The 24162-nt window shown below is 38.2% G+C and overlaps 1 protein-coding gene across 1 annotated transcript in view; it reads right to left on the bottom strand.

Moving 5' to 3' along the window:
* Positions 1-23226, bottom strand: part of plxdc2b (plexin domain containing 2b) — a 61851-nt gene extending 38625 nt beyond the window's left edge. Inside the window, exon 1 of the mRNA XM_079846199.1 lies at positions 22745-23226. Coding sequence (XP_079702325.1) covers positions 22745-22847 — 103 coding nt within the window. The 5' untranslated portion in view covers positions 22848-23226. The remainder of the gene's footprint in view (positions 1-22744) is intronic.
* Between the last annotated feature and the right edge of the window lie 936 nt (positions 23227-24162).

Here is a 24162-nt window from a genome sequence, read left to right as displayed (position 1 = left end):
CACAGAGAAGTATACTTAACCCAGCTAAACACTGGCCTCCAAACCCATGCTCAAACCACACACACAGCTTCAGACCATCACTTTTAGTACAATGGTATGATGGACAGAATGAAGACATGTTTAATTTCACATCTGTTCATGTATCTCAACTGTTAAAGGATGGCACTAGCAATTGCAAGGCTGCCAGGGAACACATACGGTGCATGTAGCTTGAATGTACTGGCAGATGTAAATGCAAAACATGTGTTGTGAACACCCCCTTCACAGTGCATTGATAATTCTGCAAGTTATGCTTTTTTGACTTTGCACTGACACCAAAATTATTTGGACCTGTTTTATAAACCACAGTGATTCCTTGGTTTAATCTTAAAACAGAGCTGTGCATCTTCTAATAAACACTAATTATATCAAGCACAGTGCATATGAAGCAGTCATTTCATTTATAAAGCAGTTGTTGGTGTGCATGGTGCATGTATAATTAAGATTACTCATCCTGTGCTCAACTGCTTTTAATTAATGTCCTCCTCACCATCTAACCTCATCCATCTTCTGCTCTTTCACCGGTGCCATTCTCTTGCATTGCTCACTCTCACCAGTAATGGGGGTTATGCTCAGTGCAACAAACTTCTGTATTCTATATAACAGGTTGCATCGCTTGCGGTTCATGTCTTTTGTATGTGCTTCGTTAAATATAGAGCCGTTTTACTCAAGCCTCATACCTTCAAAGGAACGAGCAAAAATGAGCATAACCGATGTGCATCGCATATGCAGATTGACATCTAAAAAAAAAAGATCTCGCTAAAAAAATTCTCACTATTTAGATATTTAATTCGAATAAAACACCAACAATAAAAAGAACTAGCTAGGTTAGCTGAATACCTTAAAAGCCCATGTAGTTACACGTTACTATGTACTTAATACAGTAATAACAGTAAACTATGCATAATTAAAAGTAAAGAACCCTAAACTAAACCATAACCATTATCTCTATAGTAAGTACATGCAGTGAATTAATATTACTCAGAGTCAGTCCAATGTAAAGTGTATCTGTCCAGATATATCGCCATCAGTTCATGCTGCCGTTAACACTTTTCCCAACAAGTGGATGCGATGAAACCAGTTTTCCTGTTTGCTCATTTGACATTCAGCAAAAAGCCTATTTTTTTAAACAGATAAGGACGATGGTGTAGAGAATCCAAGTTCAGTTTTATTTACAGTGGTAATAATCCAAAAACATGAAATATAAACTATAAACTTGGTCCAACATGTAAAACAAAACATGAACAATAAACATGGCTTGAAACACTGACCTGGCACGTGGAATATGGAACAGCAAAATATAGTCCAAGACACAACCAACAAGCATTGCAAACATGAGGACTAAAATACAAGACAATGGGAAATCACATCTCGGCCTAAAGGCTCATTCTCACCAATGATGATAACGATAAAGATATAGTTTTAAAATAATTTGAAACATAAAATAATAGCAGAGACCACACCACAACTATAATAATAATAATGGCACAGAGAATTGATATATAGTTTTAATCACCTTCTGAATAATTTTTTCCAGCTGATGAACAATAAAAACATTGACAGCCAATCAGAATCCATCCTGTTTAAAGAGCTTGAGCATTTTGCGGCAGACAACGGAAACTGTAGCGTGTGCTTAGAATAAACAGAACAATATCATGCATTGGTGTGGACATTGTTCTTTGTGTGAACGGGCTTTTAGCGTCCACAAAGCTGACATGTTTACCTGTTGTATCTTATCCATATTGTGTGGATGAATACACACTGACACAGCCAAAACGCATCATCTGAGAAGCGCTAATTAAATGTCACAGTTGGACAATTTGTTGTTTTTGGATTTTGGCCCTCCAAAATTCATTTGGTGCATCACTAGTAAATTATGCAAATACTTAAGCTTTATGTTGTACTATGTTTTTGTTTTGCTTCTGCACATGGCGGCCACTCACACTATCTCTTATTATTTTCTCTCTGATTTCTCCACTATTTAATCTCCTGTTTTCTTTCTTTCCCTTGCCAGTGTGTTTTGTATGCAATACGCTTCACACGCGTACCCTTCGCTGTTAACCAGTTAACCAGTTTATTGGTCTTGTTGTTTGGAGTTTCTCTCTCATGACTCTGTCATCTGCCCAGTTATTCCTTTAGATTCTCTGACTCTCTGAACTCCTTGATCAGTAAACTGCCAATCCCGGTCTCGATTTTAAGCTTCGATACTTCTGGAATTCCCCCTGCTTCGGTTGCCAGTCTGGACTGATCTTTGTTAATGACCACTGAATCCTGTCACTAATCATGGACCTGGATTCATCTTTTAATCTAGCTCGCCGCTCACCCAGGTTTTGACTTTTCACCTGCCTAACTCTCCTCCTTGCTTTCCCCTTTGACCAGACTGATGACCTGGTTTCTGACTATTGCCTGGCTTGCGATTATTCTCTCTACTATTTGGTTGAGCCCAGCCCAGAGCTCGACGGCTCACCTCCAGTTATTTGAGTTTGATTAATAAAGATTGTGTTGAGCATCGCTCTGTTTTTGGTTCATTACAGGAAACCTGTCAGTAGCCTACGCTGGTAGTTCACCCAAAAATGTAAATTAGCCCATGATTTACTCACCCTCAAGTAATCGGTATTAGTATTGGTATATTACATTCTTCTTTCAGACAAATACAATCGGAGTTATATTAAAAAAATGTCCTGGCTCTCCAAGCATGGCAGTGAATGGCTGTTTCTGGTTTGAAGTCCATAAAAGTGCATCTATCCATCATAAAAGTGCTCCACACGGCTCCGGGGAATTAATAAAGGCCTTCTGAAGCGAAGTGATGCGTTTGTGTAAGAAACATAATCCATATTTAAAACTTTACAAACTGTAATCTCTAACTTCTGCTAACTGTCGTACACGTATTCATGAGAGACTGGCGTTCCAGCATATGACAATATTTATTGATATTATATATTTTATATATAACTGATATTATATTGATATTATATATAGATTCGCTTCAGAAGGCCTTTATTAACCCCCTGGAGCCATGTGGATTACTTTTATAATGGATGGATGCACTTTTATGGAGAATGTCATATACACCTAGGATGACTTGAGGGTGAGTAAATCATGGGCTAATTTTCATTTTTGGGTAAACTATCCCTTTAACTAACTACTAGACATGTGCCGGTATACGGTAATACAATATATCAGAATAATGAACATGCATGATATTGTTATCGTGGGCACTTCAAAATACAGTGAATAATTATTTATACGATTTTCAAAATGCTTTTTAAGAATAATTTTCCCAACATCTGGGAAATGCACAACACCACTGTATGCTGCATCAAAAAGGCATGCGCACTGATGTAAACAAGCCCTTCACAAACAGAAGCTCAACCTTACTTGCTTGACGTGTGAGAACAAACCTCATTGATTCTCGCACATCTAGAAAACACGCTTGAACTTCCGTTTACCATATCTGATGTGCGCGTTGGTGAATAAAAGCCTAAATTATATCTGTTCAGCGTATAAAACGACCGTGTCTCTTCAGAAAAATTGGACTAAACTACTGAATTCATTTGGATTCGTTTTACAATCTCTTTATGAACTTTTCCAAGTGGCAGTTGCATAGCTGTCAATGGAGGGTCAGAAAGCTCTCAGATTTGATCAAAAACATCTTCATTTGTGTTCTGAAGATAAACGAAAGTCTTACTGGTTTAGAATGACATGAGTGTGAATAAATGATGACAGAATTTTCATTTTTGGGTGAACTAACCCTTTAAGCCTAGCTCTAAAGCTAAACATAATCACTTAAATAAAATAAAAATAAATAATGCTGTCAATTTGAAATGCATACAAATGTTCGTTAGGTCACATTGAGGCCTGTTCACACCGGGACGATTTTCGCGCGCATTTAACGCAGACGTTTAACACCTCGTGACTAAACAAAGGGCGCCAATGTGAGTGTGCACACCGACGCGCAAAACGGCAATGAAAATCGCTTGGGTGTGAACACTCAAGACGCGCCGAAAAACGCTAGCGATAAGCGTGCGCGATATTCGTCCCGGTGTGTACAGGCCTTCAGGGGTAGGTTTAGGGGATAGAATATACAGTTTGTACAGTATAAAGATCATTATTTCTATGAAAAGTCTCCATAAAACATGTTGCCAATATTATAATATAATAGTATATAATATAATGGCAGTGCAAAATCAATAGAAAACATGTTTTGTATTCACACTTGAGGTCTTTAAGCTATAAAGCACTAGTGACCTCGCCTTGCAACATTAATCAAAGACACACGTACATAACACTACAATTCTGAACTATGTGACTAAAGTCACATCCTCTGATGGCTCATAGTAAAGGTTATTTGTGGTAAACACATGAACAGCTTGAGAGTTCATTACTGCATGGACTGCTGTGCTGCTATAGCTCTCTAAACTCAGAGCATGCAGTTTGTCCACCCCCGCTTTCCTGCTCTAATATCTACCTCATTACAATGGCTTCACAGAGGGAATGAATGTTCCTACATTTTTAAAAAGGTACTTCAACATTCCTTTGGATGACAAATGTTTCTAAATAGATCCATTAACATTCAAAGGACCACCTGTGAGCTAAAATGGTCCACACGGTTTATGGCATATCAAATTATTAGTACCTTTTTAGCTTCTTAAGGATCCTAATAGGTACATAAAGATTCTTTGATCAAATATGACAAAGTACAGGATGTGGAAATGTTATATTTTTGGTGACTATTTAGAATTTTATTTTCGCCACTTGTGTTTAAGTTTAGTCATGTGACATAATAAAATTGATAAAACTAAAAATGTTCTGTCTATTCTTTAGTTATAGATGAATTGATATGGACATACTGGATAATACAGATACAATGAAATGTTCATGAAACATGAACATGAAATGTTCATTCTTGTATTCATAATTGTAAGATTTGCGCATAAAGTATACTCTCTTATACAACTTTGATTACAATATAAACCTGAACGTAAGAATCCTTTGTGTGTCATGTTGTGGTTCAATATTTTTATTCCAGCCCTTTGTAAGGTGCTGTTTTAACCCTATTCAATGGCTTAGAATACATTTTCTTTCCAAACTGTTTTCTATAGAAGTTATTCTTCACTATTATCCCACAGGCATTCAGGAACCTACAACAACACATTGCATTGCTGGAAAAATCCAACTATACCTCTCTTGACTGTGAGAAATCTAATTCGGCGATTACATTTAATTTATTATTGGGCAGAGGTTGAATCATAATTGCTGTACTGCATAAATATCCTGACTGTTATTGCACTAGTGCCATTTTGGGAGTCATCGATTCATAAACATAGCTATTCTCAAAGGAAAAGTTATTCTATATAAAGTTCTTGTTTTTATATCTACAGTACTATGAATATCTGACAGTCCAGCATCCACTGAAAAAGAATGCTCTTAGATATTATGATTTAATTGATTTTACAGATAAAAAGTTTGTTAAAAAACCTGTCCTGTTATTTGTGTTATAGTGTACTCTAAAAGCAATGCTAACTGAGCAGGTTATATAAAAAATCCTTTTAAGGAATCCACAAGAACACACGAGTGTGTGGCCATTTCCTGTTTTTATCCAGCACAAGAGTTAAACCCAACAGACATTTCTACTCTCCCTTACACACACACACACACACACACTTATTAGGGCTGTAAAAGGAAGATGACTGGTCTGGGATAAAACAACAACCTCACCCTGCATGTCTCATTCATCTCCCTTAGGGCATTGTAATCAGGTCAACTTGTCTTCATACATGCTGTCTGATGTTTAAGGAATGAATGTGTGTGTCTGTGTAAATAATGTTAATGGAAGTGGTTGTGGATAAAAAGTCAAGTTAAAGAAAGTTTCTAACTTTTTTCCCCCAAGTAAACAACTGAGCACATTCACATTCCAAAATGTTAGACTGATGCATTAATAGCATTTTCCATGAAATCACATGTTCCGGGTAAATAAAACCCCCCAAAAAAATTATAATAAAGGGATGGAAGAACTGATCTGTTTTTAAAAAAGCCTGTTTACATCTACTTGAAAACAATCTTCAAAACATCCAAGATTTCTTCTTCTCTCATTAAAATATTTTAATGTTATAAATGATTATATTACAACATTACAAAACGCTGAACATTCAGACCCATTAGAGACAGTAGGTATTCATCCTCTAGTAATATCACACAATTAATGAAAAAAGGAGAAACATTTAAAGAAGGTTTTTTAATAATATAAAGCCTTGTCAGAGTCATGTGTGCAGCACTCCAACATTTAAAGCAGCAGTGTTTAGAACGGCCTAGTCCCCCTGTTCCCACTTCTACTGTCCTATCATAAGCCGCGTTTCCACCGCAGGAACTTTACCCCGGAACCAGGAACTTTGGGGGGGAACTCGGTGTGTTTCGACCGCAGGAACCAGGGTCTAAATGAAGTTCCGGGTAAATATTTCCCCCTCCAAACGGCCCTGCTTGCGAGGTGGGACTTTTGAAAAGTTCGCGAACTTTCGGGGGTGGGACTTGGGCGCTGAACATGCTGATTGGTTGAGCTCTCGCAGCTATTTTTTTTTTCCACCGCCATATTTACAAGTCTTTTGCGAGGTGAGTTCTGTGGGTTTTGCGTTCAGTAAATATTTTTTTTGCAACAATGGAGTTCAACAATAAATTCGACCGATGGACCGACGACGAGGTTCAGGCTTTATTGAGCATATATGCGGAGGAGGACATCCAGCGGGAACTGGAAACGGCGACCCGTAATGAAAAGGTATAACGTTACCTGAAGATATCGACTCGGTTCCAGTCACACTGGAAAACAGTGCAGAGAGAAATTGAAGAAATTAAGACAAGATTACAAGAAATTAAAGGATCATAACAACCGGAGCGGTTCCGACCGGCGTATCAACAAGTGGTATGACCGCCTGGACGCGTTGCTGGGACACAGACCGTCCTTTTCTAGGGCAGCGGTAACGAAAGACTCGGCTAGTGCGTTGTTGGAAACCATCCAGGAATCCGAGTGGGTTGAAGGTAAATATATCATCTTGGTATCATCTATTAAACTCGTTGCAGTGTTTAAACACGTTGCAGTAACTTTTTTCAACGTGCTTTTCCAGACATAACGAGTGGCCCTGATGAATCGCAGGCAACGGAGACAAGCGTGTTTTCCCCCGCGGTCACCAGTACGTTATAAAGCTGACAAAAATGTGTATATATTTAAAAACTGATGTGTAATCCTTAATGGTTTTGTTGTTTTTAATTGTAAACTTAAATTGCCAAATTTGCACACTGGGCATTGTTCAAGCTGGCCAAACAATTGTTCATTATTTGTAGTGAAAACACTTTAAATAATTAATTGATGGTTTCTATTGTTTCATGGTTGCCTTGTGTATTAATTTCCATGTGTTTCTGTGCAAGTTTTCTACTTAGGGAAAAGGAAAAAGGACTGTGACTTTTTTGATGCACTGAGGGACATGGAGGAGGCTAACCGGGCCGTCCTGCAGCATGGACAAGAACAGCCTGACCAATATATGCAGCTGTTACTGGATAGCCAGGCCGAGGAGAGATGAGGAGGCAAGAGTTGGCATTCCACCAGGCAGAAGCGGAAGAAAACAGACGGCAGCAGAGGGACTTTCAGACCGGGTTTCTGTCTGTTCTTGGACAGTTTGTCCAGTCGTTCAAGAAGTAGCCACAATGACCAGCCGCTTGAATGAAGCATTTGCTCTACCACACTTGTACTTTATATATTGTACATGTTGGCACAGCTCTTGGAAAGGTTACTGAAAAATACACTTTTTTTTATATTGTTGTTTTCACATTTTATATTTTCATTTTATTGTTCTAGTAATTTATTTGTCTTTGCACACTTTTATTTTAATTTTGTAAGAACTAATCTGTCTAAAATAAAGTAAAATGTGTAAAATGTCACTGTGTCTTTAATTTCCACATTCTAACTATATAACCACATTCTAATTGTAGTCATATAGTGTAGGAAGCAAATAAAAGGGCTGCTGCTCGCAAGTCTTTCTGAATATGCACATAAACATATCTAGAAAACCCAAATATTATATTTTTAAATGTATAACTATGTGAATGTAGTATAATAACTTATAACCACAACTTAAGTGAAGCCATAAGTGTGGTCCTGCTTCATTTCAAATTTGAGGAAGAAGTCTCTAAAATTATGCATTTAATGAAGCATATTGTAATACTAGTCATGTGAAAAAAATTTTTTGTGAATGTTAAGAGATGTTATTGTGATAAAAAATAAAATACTTGCAATCTAGTACCTAATCTTTCAACTGCTTAATTCAGTCTATTGTTTTCATTCAATTAACTTTTCACACATCTGTCATGACTGAAACCTCATTATCCTTTTATAGAAAATGTTTTGTTTTGGAATTGAGCTATTACAACACATTCAGATTTTGGATTGCCCATCATCCCATTTTGCATTAAAATGGTCAAACCAGGTGAAAGTGCACGTTTAAATAAACAGTGTTGGTAATGTGTGTACATAATCAGCAAAAGCAGCGCTGCTTGCATCTCCTACACTTGTTATTGTTGCAGACAGTATCGCGCAAAAGTGATTACTGTCCGTCGGTAACTGGGAGAAGCAGTCGCGCGCATTCCCACGTCACCGGACTAATTTGCCTAATCTCCCCGGTACTTTAGACCGCGGTGGAAACGCAGATTGTAGCAGGTCTGGGGGAGAAAAAGTTCCTGGGAAAAAAGTTCCTGGTACAAATAGTTCCGGGTAATTTCGGTGGAAACGCGGCTATAATAAAGGCATACACTGTAAAAAAAGTTGACATAACTTAAAATTGTAAGGCAACTTGCTGCACAGCTCTTTTGACTTTACTCAAATTTAAACAAAGTAGTTCACTTAACTCAATTAACTGAGTAAGGTCACATGTCTCCCAATTTAAGCTCTTTTGTTCAGCTTTTTATTGTTTTATGTCACCATCATGGTGATGAGTGTTTTCTTTAGTTGGGCACTTTGACAACTTTTTAAAGGGATGGTAAACAACGATTTCACTATTCTAACTTTAGCTAGCGTGTAATGTTGCTGCTTGAGCATAAACAACATCTGCAAAGTTACAACGTTCAAAGTTTAAAGCAAAGGGAGATATTTGCTTTTAAAGAAATCAGTTTCTAAGAACTACAGCAAACGGCCAGTAGGCGACTACACACATTCCTCCAGGGTTGGTGACATCAACAGGCTCAATATTTACATAAACCCCTCCTCCGAGAATATTAAATAAGGGGGGGGGTGTGAGGCCATTTTGTATCGCGGCGCTGTTGTGGTATAGTAGGCTGGAGTGTTGTTGCCGCGATGCAGAGGAAACGCTGTTATTTTCATCCGGATTGCAGGTCTGGGGTACTTGCTCTGTTCAGCCTTCCTTGGGACGGGGGTGCGTTGCAGAGCGTTTAACATACAGCATACATACAGGGAATCAGGCGCGCGCAGGGCTCCTGCAGCACATCTAACAGAGGAAAACATCCACCGTCTTCGCGATTTCAATGCCAGATTTGCAAATTTACAATTTACAAATGATTTACAAACAGAAGCTGTTCACGGGCCACAACCTGTAAGTCTGATTTATTTTTCATCGATGTGTTTTCCTGTATCAAGGAAGTAAACAGATGACAACGCTGTTCTGCAAACCAGTCTGTTAAATGCTCATTCATACTTAACGTTATCCGACGAACACCTATCGTTACAAACACTAACGTTAAAATCTCAACAGCGAACCTGGCATTAGTGTAAATTATTCTTTGATTAGAGCTTTTATGTATTGTTTATCTACAGGCATGCTAAACATGCTTCTGTGTGTGATTTGGCTAACTTACTAGTTAAAGCCAGTGCTTAGTGTTCGTTTTGGGTTAACGTTAGTTCTTGCGACAGATATTTGGCTATAATCGTTCTAAAAATACAAAAGTTAAAGTGCCATTCAGTAGAGATCATTATAGATCCGCAGTCTTTACTCTCGAGGACTGAGCAGGTTCTGCTTGATCATCTTCACTCAAATGTTCTGGGTCTGATTCGAGCTCATATGGTTTTATTGACGCCGTTGTTTCTAATACTGAACAGCCTCAGGTAAGGGGCCTGACGTTTCCGACGTGCACTGCGGTTAGCGAATCACAACACACTGGGCCAGCTAACCAATCTGAGCCCACTGCGTATTTTTGAGGGACTGGCTTCATACAACCCGGAAAGCATCAGACCGTTTTACAAGGAGGGACAGAGCAGTGTAGAATAAAGGTCAAATATATGAAAAATAAGGCAATTTTTTTTAAAACGAAGCATGAACACATGTTACAGTGCACCCCACAAACACAGCCAAGCCTTCAAAAGAATGTGTTTTACCACCCCTTTAATGTTTGATAAGAAAACAATCAAATGTTGTCAGTTGCTCGATGATAATAATATAATCATTGTGTAGTGGCTTAATTCACTGATTTTATGACTGAATTTAATATGAGCAATATACTATTAGCTTTTTTTTAATTGTGATTTTAGAAAAGATCAAACATGGTTTTAATCAAAATAGTGTACAATCGGTTTTAAACCTTAGTCAACTAAGCACTTTGACCTCCTATGAGATTTTCTCACACAGACATCAAGAATCAGCCTATGAATCTCAACAATGGTGACATGCTTCATACCGCAATGCATTCTGGGAGCCATGGATGAGTTTTGCATGATGCACCCAGAATGCATTGTTAACTTGTTGCAGCTTGTATGCGTGTTAACTTGCATTTACAAATCGAATTTACAATTAAAACTAGGTTGGTCCAACAATTGTTGAACCAACTTATTTTGACCAGTTAAGCCAACTTTTTTGCATTTAATTGTCCAGTTAACTAAAACATTATCATTACATTTTTGTGATTTAGATTTTTTACAGTGTCTTAAAAGCCAATTTTGTGCAATAAAACATGGAGTGAGGAAAGACTGTGCCACTTCTGAGATTTTTACTAGATATGTAACAACAAAGCAAAATCACACATATATTGTTTACATTTTTACGTTTTGTTAGCACTGTACCTTAAGCGAGGCACATCTGATTTGCAAGGATCTCCCCCCAACTAGCAACTTCTGCTCAAAGCACTTCAAAGTGGATTTTCTATGTCTTGGTTGCCATGATCATTTCCTCTGAGAAACCGATAGACCTCACAACACATGGCCCAGATTTGCACTCACACAGCCTGGTCCCATTAAAGTATGTTTCCACATCTCAGTTTATGATGCGTGTGACACAACTTGAGAGCCTTTTAGTGTTTCTTCAAACATTTAAAACTCCTTCAGGGTAATGTCAGTGTTAATTATAAAGAAAATGTAAAAATCACACCACCACTAATAAATCATCCTAATTGTTATAAACGAAACGTTAACTGAATTAAATGAGCCCATCCAAGTAGTTACTGCCTGATTCACTTACTAAATCACAAGTCTTGAAATTAGGAACTGTTTTGTCCATCCGAGTTTTGTGAGACCATTACTGACTGGTTGTTTATATGACAACATGTAGTTAAGGATGAACATTTGCGGTTTTTATATTAAATTACACTTGAATTATAACAATTTGAATATTTAAAACATTAAAACGTTTCCAAAACTGTCTTGTATCAATCGGGGGGTTTGAACTGATGCAAAAACAGTATTCTGTAGGAAACACTGACTCATGAAAAGCACACCAAAAATGTTTTTTTGGCTTGGCACCCTTGACATCTGCAGTTAAACACATTAATAAGAAATGCCTTTAACACCAGCTGCTGTTGAACACAGACAGAAACCAACTCTCATATTCTCACATATATCACTGAAAGCTTCCCAATCTCTTGTGACCGATCACATCTGGACACACATCATAATGCTTGAATGAAACATTTTGGCCTGGCCGCCTGGTTAGCAAGTCTTGTAAGTTCTCCAATTGTTTTGCTCTTGTTTTGAGCTGCTGTATCGGTCTGGTTTTGCCTCTTTTCTTTTTCTTTTTTTGCTTTGTGTTTGTTTTTCTCCTGGGATATAGCTAAATGATTTCATGAAGTACATTTGTCATGGGTCACCACAGGACTTTGCACTGAATATATAAAATCTGCACTTGACCAATGTTTTTCAGGCCCATACGAAATAAAAACGGACAGTTTTACCCGACAGTGACTTATTTCAGCTCCAGCTATATTAATGAGTGTGACTGTGTGAAAGAGGGATGTTGGCTCTCTAACACACTAAAACGTATGTGCTCAAGATCGATGGAGACTGGGGAGTAGTTTGGAGAGCAGTTTGGATGTTTAAAGACACTTGGTTGTGCATAGTGATTTTTCAAAAGACGTTTGTAATGACATGAGGGTGAGTAAAAGCTGACAGAATTATCATTTTTGGGTGGACTATCCCTTTAAATGGTCTGCATAACACACACAAAAGAGGATCCCACAGCTGTAGCTTTCTCTGTTACTTCAGCCACATAACCTAGCGTCCAGGTTATGTAACATTTCACAAGCCTTCAATCTTGGCTGTATGCGTTTTCTACCGTAGTTGGTTGGCATCACACTAACATGAACCCTGATCTCCCAGCCAAGGACAGAGAGTATACAATGCATAATTTATTCCTAATTAACATGTCAGACTTCATTTCTTTGTGCTTAAAAAGTGTCAGCCAGCCCAGGGCACAGCACAAAAAAAAAAAAACATGTTCATTACGCTCAATTAGGTTTTGCTGATTCAATTATAACCCCCAACACTCCACAACACGCACAACCATTAGCCTGTAACTATGTGCTAGCTCTAAATCACAACTAGTTTAATCTTAAAATAAGAACATATGACCAGATCATATAAAATGTTTGACAGCTTGTAATGGTGCTCTAATATGAAAAATGATTTTAATCACAGAGGGTGCAGGAGCATACAATGAAAATAAAGTACAAGAGTGCTGAGATATTTAAAAAAAAAAGGTCATAATGAGCTAAATTTAGTTGTTATCTTACAGATGTTTCAATGATTATTGAAAATAGAAGGTTACAACCTAGAAATACTATTTATGAATGATGCTGTTGACTGCCTTGGGAAAAGCATGATGGGAACATAATATCCTTGGGGCTGTTCTCAGATCAAGCAATTCAGACACTCGCCCACAAACCCAGAGACAGCACAGCTGGATCTCTCTTTTATCTCCCACCTCCATTACTGTGTGCAACAAGACATTCAGTTATGAGGAATAACTATCAGCATGTAGATGAGCAGTTTGCATTAGCCTCAGATCGCAATGAAAGTTACGATGACACAAAACTATATTAATTCCTAATGACATGCAAATGGGGATGCAGATCAAATGTCACTAAATGCATAATTGTGCAAATTCATTTGTTTGTAAATAAAACATAAATGTACATTTATTAAAAATAAACTCACATTTATCAATACATTTACATTACATTATGCATTTAAAGGCAGGCAGCTGCTGACCAAACGCCATGACCCTGGCATTGCACCATGTGCACAATAAATGTAGCTATAACTAATGAAACTATTGAAAGCAGTGATTTTTGTTATGGATGTGGGGAGCACTTGCTAAGATTAGAATGAACTGAGCAAAATAACAAAACAAAAAAAAGGAGAAAAAAAACCCCAACAAACTAATGAATAATTCACTATAAGGATAAAAAAGCATGTATTGCAAATGTGCTCAAACTATCTTCAGAACATGAGGAGGTCAGTTAATTTGACGCTTTTATAATCTAATTTAAATCGAATTCATTGAGTGTGTAAAACACTAGTTCCAATGCATGGGACACTGATTATAAAATACTGCATACTACAAACTGTACAGCTACACAATTCTTTATCACTTAATTACAAAAACATTAACACATTGGTGTTTACAATAGCTGAGGCTCAGGGGAGTTTCCCTTAGAAACACACACAAGCAGTATAATGTGTTTATGCTTTACAGTTCTGCAGATTGTTTTTGTCCGTTTCTGCTGAAGTGAATTTCCCAAAAAACACACACCCACCCCTCATACATAGGCTACACTCCCTAAAACACACACACACACACGGTTCCAGTTGCAGAAACACAAAGCTTTATTGTTCAAGTCTGAGTTAGTCAGAACCGACACAGTCCTGTTAAGGCTTGCATGCAGCTGAAAACACCATCATGAACATGAGTCGAGTGTTTGTGTGTGCTACTGGGCGACTGAACATAATATTTCGAAAAATTGCAACACCTTTAAACATCTCATGAACAAATAAACAGGTTACACCTTATTTTATAGTACATGTACTTACAGTGTACTTAACCAAGAAATTTCTGGTAATTTAAGGTAACTACATGGGTTAAGGTTGGGTTTAGGGGTAGGGTCAGGGTTAGTGCCTAGTTATTACCCAGTTATTGTAATTGCTATAATAAGTACATATGTACATGCAGAACAGGACTGTAAAATAAAGTGCTACCAATAAACAAAAGGCAGAAAGATTTAAAAATGTTAAAATGTTTTTTTTTATGTTTAAACTTAATTGTTAATGCAAAAAATACAAAAGTTTTGAGGGGAAAAAAGATTTAATAACCTTAAGGTGATTCTGCCATACTAGCATTAAATTAAAACTGCAAAAACAACAACAGGTTTGCACACATAGGTCGGTCAAACAGATAGTCTCACACCTTTGGACGAGTTGTTGGAAGGTGGGGTGGGGATGGTCAAACAAACAATGTTTTGAAAATGCCATGGGTTATTTGGTGTACAAGGTACAAGGGTGTGTGTTTTGTTTATACTTTATACTAGTCTCTCTGGACTGTAATGCATGCGTTTGAGAACTAAGACTGCCTCTGATTTAAACACTCACAAAGGCGAATGACAACCACATTTAGCTGAAAAAAGGGGTACACATAGTAACATGAATAAAAAACTATCTTTATAAATCTATAATCTATATTCAGGTTAACTCTGGCCATCGCTGTCATATCTTAGGTATTATACTTGGTAAGAATTATTCGATCCAGAATATGTTCCATCCAGCTTTTGAAATTTTTCGACGTCAAGTACCCCCAAATATGCTGAAACTGTATTTTTCTCTATTTTTGTAGAAATGTTGAATCACCCTGATCGCTTACAGTTTTTCTCAATTGTTTACACACAAATACGGGTACTTGAGACACAATGACCACAACATGTAACTCATGCACCAACCCCCTGAACCAATTCCAGTTCTAAAACACCATTTGTTCAAAACACTACACACAATTCTCTGCATTTGGCACAATTTTCATGCAGAACATCTCTTGTTTTCACAAGGAACACACTGCCATTCAAATATGCACACTGACTCATCACATGGGCAAACACCTGTCACACAGTTTTACAATTAGCAAACAGAGCTTTAGCATACAAGGGCAACAGGTGAGCTCTTTTTTGGAGCAGCATAGTTTTTATTTGTTACTGTAACTGTACAGTAAATTCTTCTGTTGTTTTGTGTGTAGACCACTGTATGTGCAACTTTGTGTTGGTTGGGATGTACACTGTGGGAAAAATAAAATATATTTGTTACCATGTATTTGTATGTTCTATAAAAGTATAGAAACAGTATTCTCAAATATTGTACAACACACTTATGTATGTACTGTCTGTAGTAAGTGTAACACTGAACCAAAAAAAGACCGAAGTCATTATGATGAATGGAGAAGAAGTGTTTTCCATTCATCATAGTGTTTTACATTGAGCACATGAGTGTTCAACTGGTTCTTATAAATGTCTATTCATATGATGGTTTGTGTGTGTCATTTGAAAACAAAATACCATTTTGAGAAGAAATAACATTGTTTTGAATGTAAGGTTTCATTTTGCAGGAGAATTGAGGGGTTTTGCCCATTGTGTGTGTTTTTTTATTTGTGTGTAGAGGTCTGAGAGTATGAGGCATGCTTTCAGAAAATCTGTGTAAACAATCGAGAAAACTGCAAGAAACCTTACAGAAAAAGCAGTATTCTCTTGTCATTGTTAATTTTTTGTAAAAAAAAAAATATATATTGGATTAAACAGAAATTAAGGGCAGATGTCCATAAGAAATGAACGATCTTTTATTAGAACTGACTTAAATAACTAGACATTTAGCACTGCATGATAAATATGAGCAGCAAAACTAGACATACAAGCAAAAACAACAACATCCAGCCAAAAGAAAACAGAATAGAGAAAGAAACAAGTAGTCCTCAAGAGAAAACACATTGTGCTGGTTAATTGTCCTTTGCTGAACAACACTCAAGTGCTTGTGAGTTTGCTTGAGTGAACTGAAACTTTCATTACCCTTGAGCCAACCTCTGCTAACCCCCCACAGTGACACTCCACACAGACACACACACACACACATCTTCAGGGACACGTTTACAACTTCTTGCTATTCCAATCTCTCTGCCTCATCACCCATTCCATCTCATTCACACTAGAGGCTCTGTTCTAAAGTCACTAGATGCTCTGCATTCACTACTTACATTTGGGTCAGTGCACATGAACAGGTGCAAGAAATCTTTTTAGATGTCCTAAAAGCAGATTATAGCAGCTAACCAGCCTCTGTTTTTTTCAAGAAGGGGAAAAAAAGCATCTGGACTACACTTTTAACATGTAAATGCACAACTGGGGTTAATAGCACACATAATCTGCTATTAGCCAGCTATATTTGAGAATAGTGCATTGAATATGTTTGTGAAAGAATAACAAACACTTCAGAGCGGTGTAATTAACTTTTGTTGAAAGGTAATTAGCTAAGCTATAAAGAAAAGGACCTCATACTGAGTACCATTATTGCAGCCCTGGAGAGAAAGACAGCGAATGGCAGAGAAAGATGGAAAGAGAACCAGGGAGGAATTGAAAACAAAAGCACCGCTGGAGGCCTGAAAAGCATTGTGAACATGTGAAACACACAAGACCCTTAGAGAACAATAGACAACTGGAAACCTCTGTGACTTTCACCAAGAAACTCTTTCTTTCTCCTCCCCTCTCTCTTTCACAGCTGTATTCAGTGAGGTCAAGCGGTGCACTTTTAAATGGGATTTAGTCTGGTTAGGGTCGAGGCGTACTTTTAACTTCTTCTTCTTTTGTGGCAAATGTAACAGAACAACATAGCACTTTGAGCAAGATTGTTCATTCATAAAGTGTAATATTCGTTTTTGTTAATGTACGCATGGTGGTGCGCCTGGGAACAACAGTCAGGCGCTGCAAGCATACCTACCCAGAAGGACCCCCTCTATTCTTTTCTTCATAGCTCTTTTCACCCTTTCTAAGGAACTCATTCAAGGATGGATAAAGCCTGACTCAAGCTATCCATTCACTTATCCGCCATGCTGAAAGAAGGGAAGGAAAATTGCAGAGCCTAGCATTCAAACCAACTCATTCATTCCAAATGACTGTCTTGCCCAACATGTATTCATTTTCGGTTTTCTCTCACTAATTTCACATTCTCATATATTTTTTTTTCACATTATCTGACTGCTGCTTTCAATCTTTTTGGATGCTCTTTCTTTGCTCCAAGGATCTCCCTTCAAACGGCTAACTCCCCCTACAGCAGTCACTTCTGAGAGACATGAAGGTCAATGGAAGTTCCACTAGCTGCCTCTGCAGGGCTCGTGTTTTTGTGTGTGTATGAGTTTGTGTGTGTGGAAGGCTGCTGCTGGCATTATGATGGATGATGAACTTAGAACCAGGCTGTGTATTAGAAACAGGCTGTGCATCAGTGCTATGGTCAGTTAACTTGATGCCTACTTGATGCCAGGAGGCCTAATTCTGTCTTAGTGTGAGTGTGTGTGTGTGTGTGTGTGTGTGTGTGTGTGTGTGTCTGTGTGTGTGTGTGTGTGTGTGTGTGTGTGTGTGTGTGTGTGTGAGTGAGAGAGAGAGAGAGAGAGAGAGAGAGAGAGAGAGAGAGAGAGAGAGAGAGAGAGAGAGAGAGAGAGAGAGAGAGAGAGAGAGAGCACGTCATATCCAACTTAGCCAAGTTAAGGAAAATGAAAAATGAAAAATTCCCGATGATCTCACCCTGTCTTCCATCATCTCACTGTCTCATTGGTTCACACCCATGCTCCGACGTCCAAACAGGCTCAGGTTTGTGAGAATGTAGTTACAGACAGTCTTGTTAGGCAAAAGATTTACAGAGAAGGAGAGAGCGATGGAAAATATGCAGGAAGGATGTCCAGTTCTAATGACGTCCAGATGGAGCAACCACAACTATCTGTTACCAAAGGACAGCTCTAAAAGTAAACACTTGGCATTTTAAAAATTCTCAATATATAAACTGAAAGTCCAAATTCTTACTTTATTCTTCAAGGGTTGCAGGAATAAAATAATAACAGGACCTTTCAAGGAAAACGTTTTAATGTTCGGTTAAAATCTACACTAAAACAAATGGTAGTTATAAAATGGTAAAAAAGAAAACCTGGTAAAATGGTAAATGGTAAAAAACACTAGCTGAACCTGATATATACTGTACATAGTCGCTCTAACACCTTTACAACGATCTGCCATATTCTTTAAAGCTTGACTTGTGAGAATCAGACATGCTAACATGTTAACTTTCTATTGAGAAGTGGGCAAAAAAATGATCAGAAACCTGCAACAATCATTTCTCATGCGGTTTGTGATCACGTAATAAAACTCTTAAATCGCTAACTAAACTATTCAAGTTTGTGTGAGAACATGAATATCATATGGATGTATCTGCACAATTCAGTGTGCATGCATTCATTATAGAGTCTCGACTGAATGTTTTTAATAGCTTTTACTGCAGGCCCTAGTTTACGTACAAAAAGCTGTTCCACAAATGGGAGATTGCTCCTTGTGACCTCTTACTTTGCTCCACCAAATTTAGCAACAAACTATTCATTTTGTTGCATTGGTAGCGAGAGAATCACACCCAGCTCTTCACTCCTATTAATAAAGTCTTTTCTGACACAGCACTGCAGATGGCCAGCGCACTCTATAAATAATGCTTTATCTGGGCCACGAGCTGAGAGACTCTATGTGTACAAGAGATGCACATCGCTTAAACTCGACGACATGAAGAGATGAATCTACCTGCCTGTGAAAGTACAAGTAAGAGAAAAACCATTACTGGGTAAAAGCAGACACAATATAGAGATGCTCAGTCTGATGGGTCTGAGCTGCCAAGATGTAGCTTTATATTGCTGCCAAGGTATAATGGATTGATAATCCAGGGCCAAAGGCATCGCCCAAGCTCTGGGGTGGTCTACAGCCCAGTGGCAGCTCTGGATTCAATGTTCTGATAAGATATCATAACTCTATATCGCTCCCTGAGACACTTCACAGTGATATATGCAGTGCTAAGGATTGAAAACAAGGAGAATTTGTAATGCATTGTAATTCAAGAAGCTAACAGATTTCCTTCAAGAAACAGACACTCACACTTCAGACTTTAACTTTACATGGATTGAGATCTAAGCACAAATTCAAAGATCGCAAGGAGTCTTCCTAATACATTTAGTATGGTTCAAAATCAATCAATTCAATCATTGTCTAAATAAAGGCCCTTTTCACGACTGTCATGCACGCTAATGAGGAAAAAAAAATGGTATGGTAAAAAGTATAACCCTTAAGAAGAAATTGAGGCCAAAGAGAGAAAAGGAGAGAAGCCAAAGGGAGGGGGTGACAAAGACAGACTGAATACAAACCTAAACCCAACCCTTTCCCATTGGATGAACTACTTAAGAGTTGTGGGGGCCCTGCATTCTCACCATGTCTCCTTTTCCCGGTGCAGTTTCAGAGCTGTTTCTCCTCAACCATCTAAAGCAGACGGGCTACATACTACTTTTAATAAATATTAATTAATATAATAATTAATAAACCATGCTTGTTAAGTAAAGGACTTTCTTCACGTTTTGCCAAGAGAGCCAGCAAAAATCCCTTGACCCCATAAAACAACTGTAGGCCTATAGCCATATTCACACAGAGCGTTGATCCCAGAAAATTGCCATAGAATTGCTAGAGAGCCTTCTGTGTGAACGCAAACACGTCCCAGGATTGATCCCGGGATCGATCCTGGTATGGTGACCTAGTAACATTTCTGGGATCAGTCCTGAAACGCGCCCTGTGTAAACAAAAGGCAGGATCAATGCCGTAAGGTGTGTATCGTAGTGATGACGCTGAAGCTGAGATTGTTCGCCAGCTTAATAGAACAGTACGCGATGCAGCAGTTTATGATCTAATCAGAAAAAAAATACACAAGAGTGGTTTCTCAAGGGAAAAATCGCAGATCATCAGCAAACTTCCGCTGCTAAAAACATTACATGTCACATCCTGATGTCATGTGTTTTTAATTACGGGATCTTTACAGGATGTGTGTAAACGCACGTAAAGATTCCAGAAAATCCCTGGCAGTGTGAAAGAAACAAAATCAATTATTGTATTCTGGGACACATTATCAGTGTATTTTCCAGAATCTCTGGGTGAAAGGGGCTTATCTTAACCCAAAGAAAGGTGGGTTCTGGTGGAAGGTATGGTGCTCAATTTATCTATCATAGCTATCAAGTATTAGGAAAAAAAACTGAAAGTCATTGTGAGGGTTTTTATCAACCAACTTGAACTTGACTGTGTGTTTTGGCATTCAGAAGTGTCTGAACACGTTTACAATTCACTCAGCTTCAGGAGTATCTGTATGGGGCAGGAAAGTAATGGTTATCACAAGCTACATACTCAAGGCTGATTCACATATAATATTATGTAATGTTGTACTACCCTTGGCCTACTTTGCTGTTTTTTTTTCTATCAATAGAAATGAAAGATCGCTATGCAACACACACACACACACACACACACACACACACACACACACACACACACACACACACACACACACACACACACACACACACACACACACACACACACACACACACACACCAACAATAACACTCAAGGTACACATGTGAGAGACATTAGGCTGTAATGTTTTTCTTTTTTTGTCCAAAACTCACATGTAGTTCCCATCCTGCCAATGCCTGTAAAGTAGGCTACAAACTAGGTCACAGAGTTCTGATTCAGAATTTTGACTACTTTATCAAAAACAAGAACATTAAACCACTTCTCCAATGGCGTAACACCATTTATGCAGAAGTTAGTTCCAGTTTGATTGGCCAAGTGGTGTGAGTGCTGATCAAGCTGCCATCTAGTGCACTTGGAAATCCCCTACTTCCATTCACTAGTACAAATGTGACATTTATTTTTATATTTCATTCATATCACTTATTTAAGTGTAGTATTTACAAACATTTATTTTGCATAAAGCAATCCATGCAAGGCGAGTGATTAAACGTCTGACGTATATCCGGGTGAAATGGATTCTCAAACATAACAATTTTTTAGGGCGGGACTGGGTGTTGTCAATAGCTAATCGCTGCGATCATGTGAATTACCGATTATTGTGTATTTTGTGGTGACTAACATTTGTTGTCTAAAAGTTCATTTGTACACAGCACTTTCATATTACAGAAATGCAGCACTGAAAAAAAAAAAGCAAAATTCTTAATTACTATCCACAACAACATTGTTTTTGGGGGGGTTATCAAGGTTCTGGCGTCTGCATTATTTCTGCTTGGAGCAGGGAAATGAAAAACCTGGAATGGAGCAGGAGCAGAGTGATAATCCTTTGAAAGTAAAGAATTTGTTGCAGCTCCACTAATAATCGACGTCAAATGTTTGGTTTCGTTTGGAACAAATTCGCATAGAGAAAACTATACGAAATGTAAAGTAAATTTACCCGACATTACCTTTTTATTATATGGAACTGTTGTATAAAAGCGACATCACACACCAGCTGATTTTGCTGTTGTTCAGAAAATCTTGCTGATATTCACAACAGCTGCTCTCTTAGCTTAGTTTAATATAGGTTAGATCTCTATACGAGAATGCGTCTCTCCGAGACACATAGACAAAGGCAGTCACACTGAGCTCAAGTCGTATAGGTCGGAACATGGAAACACCTTGGAATTTATGACTTGAGGAATAGTAAATTACTGCAATCTACCCTTAAATGTGTACAAGAATAACAGTTCCAGTACAGTCTGTTGAATCCCCCTGCGTCTCATGTTAAATAACCTTGCGCAGTGTGAAACGACACAGTAGAAGGCGATTAGAAACCCTATAGCTAGCTGTTCTAGTGATGAACAGGTTATATGTCAACGAAAACAATCCCGCTCCACATAACAAAAACTGAAGGTGCAAGATTTCCCCACTCATATTCTTTCAGCAGGAAGCGAATACATTCACATACCGCTTGAAAACAGCTGCTGATAAACGCCTCTGGCATACAGCACATCACAACAGCACATGCTCAACCCGCACATTATGAGCTTATTCGTTGTTATGCATCGCTTATTATACACATGAAAAAAAAAATCAATACAGCACGCGCCTAATGTTTAGAAAAACTCAAAAAAGAAAAAAAATGTACACACACAGTGTAGGCTATTATACGCTTTTAGATAAGATGCACAAGTAACATCAACTTTTAATGAACATGCATTCTGTTTTCTCATTATCCCATTGTTTAAAAGTCCTCCAACACAAAGATATAGCCTACATAAGAAAAATAGACATGGGCAACTTATCGCTTTAGGTCACGTCGTGAATACCTGATTCCACATCCCTATAGCCAAAACAAACTCCTGTCATCAATATAGATTATACTCGAGTCCACGAGCACACTCACCTCCCGGCGTTAATTCTCCTCGGGTGATCTGGAAAACACTTCCCAAAGTGTGTAAAACTAGAACAATTCCCACAAACACATCGAGCGTGCTTGAACCAGCCATATCAGATATCCACCGAGGCTGATGTCCTCAGTTTCTTTTGCAGTCTGCCGTCGCCAAAGAAAATGTAAAATAAAGACAAACAGCGTCTGGTCAGTCGCCGAGCATTCCGCGCTCCTGCACTCTGTGTGTCGCGCGCGCTGCTGAAGCTACTGCCTCACCGCTCCAGTGATGCGAGGGCTCGCGCTCCCGATAACGCGCTTCCTTGAGACTCCAGACCCAAACAAATCCTAGCAGAGTTCAAGTCTAGAAAAAAAAGACAGGTCTAGCTCGCCTCCTATCATTGCATTCACCACGAAACCAGGAGTGTAGATGGCATCACACATGTACCACCAATAGTGTCCTGACTCTGACTTGCATGGGGGCTTCACAGACATGAAGTGGATTTGGAATTAGACGGTTCACTGACTCTTAAGACACAATATGTCACACAAATGTTTCTGCCATTTAAAAAAAAAATTTTTTAATAGCAACATTTCCACTTTTACGATTAACCAGAGACGATTTTAACACAAATACACCATTTCATTAGTTTTTCTCTTTATTTTATATACACAGTATAGGCTATAAAATAGCCTATTAAAAGTATAAATATATATATATATATATATATATATATATATATATATATATATATATATATATATATATATATATATATATATATATATATATATATATATATATATATATATATATATATATATATATATATATATATATAATAAATACAATATAAACATTATCCTAATATGTGACCCTGCCACAAAACCAGTAAAAAGGGTAAATTTTTTGAAATTGAGATTTATACACACTTATTTTTATATAAGAAGTCCAGGACATTGTACAGAAAGCTCGTTCAGCATCTGCCCCAGGACCAAGCGGTATACCTTATAAAGTATACAAGAGATGCCCGACGCTCCTCCGCAGGTTATGGAAACTGTTGCGAAGGATATGGACAAAAGGTATCATTCCAGCATCCTGGAAAAGAGCAGAGGGGTGCTTTGTACCCAAGGAAATGGACTCCTCCGACATCAGCCAGTTCCGAACCATTTCTCTCCTAAGTGTCGAATGCAAGGTATTCTTTTCTGTCCTGGCAAAAAGGATGACTACCTACATGGTGAAGAACAAATATGTCGACACATCAGTCCAGAAGGGCGGCATTCCAGGTTTCTCCAGGTGCTTGGAACATACGGGCATCCTCAACCAGCTGATCCGGGAGGCCAAGAAGAGCAAAGGAAACCTAACGGTTGTCTGGCTCGACTTGGCTAATGCATACGGTTCAATCCCGCATGGCCTCATCAACACGGCTATGGAA

This window comes from Gobio gobio, assembly GCF_949357685.1.
Source record: "Gobio gobio genome assembly, chromosome: 2".
NCBI classification, from domain to species: Eukaryota; Metazoa; Chordata; class Actinopteri; order Cypriniformes; family Gobionidae; genus Gobio; species Gobio gobio.
The sequence above is the reverse complement of the archived record's forward strand: the minus strand, read 5'-3'. Positions and strand labels throughout refer to the sequence as shown.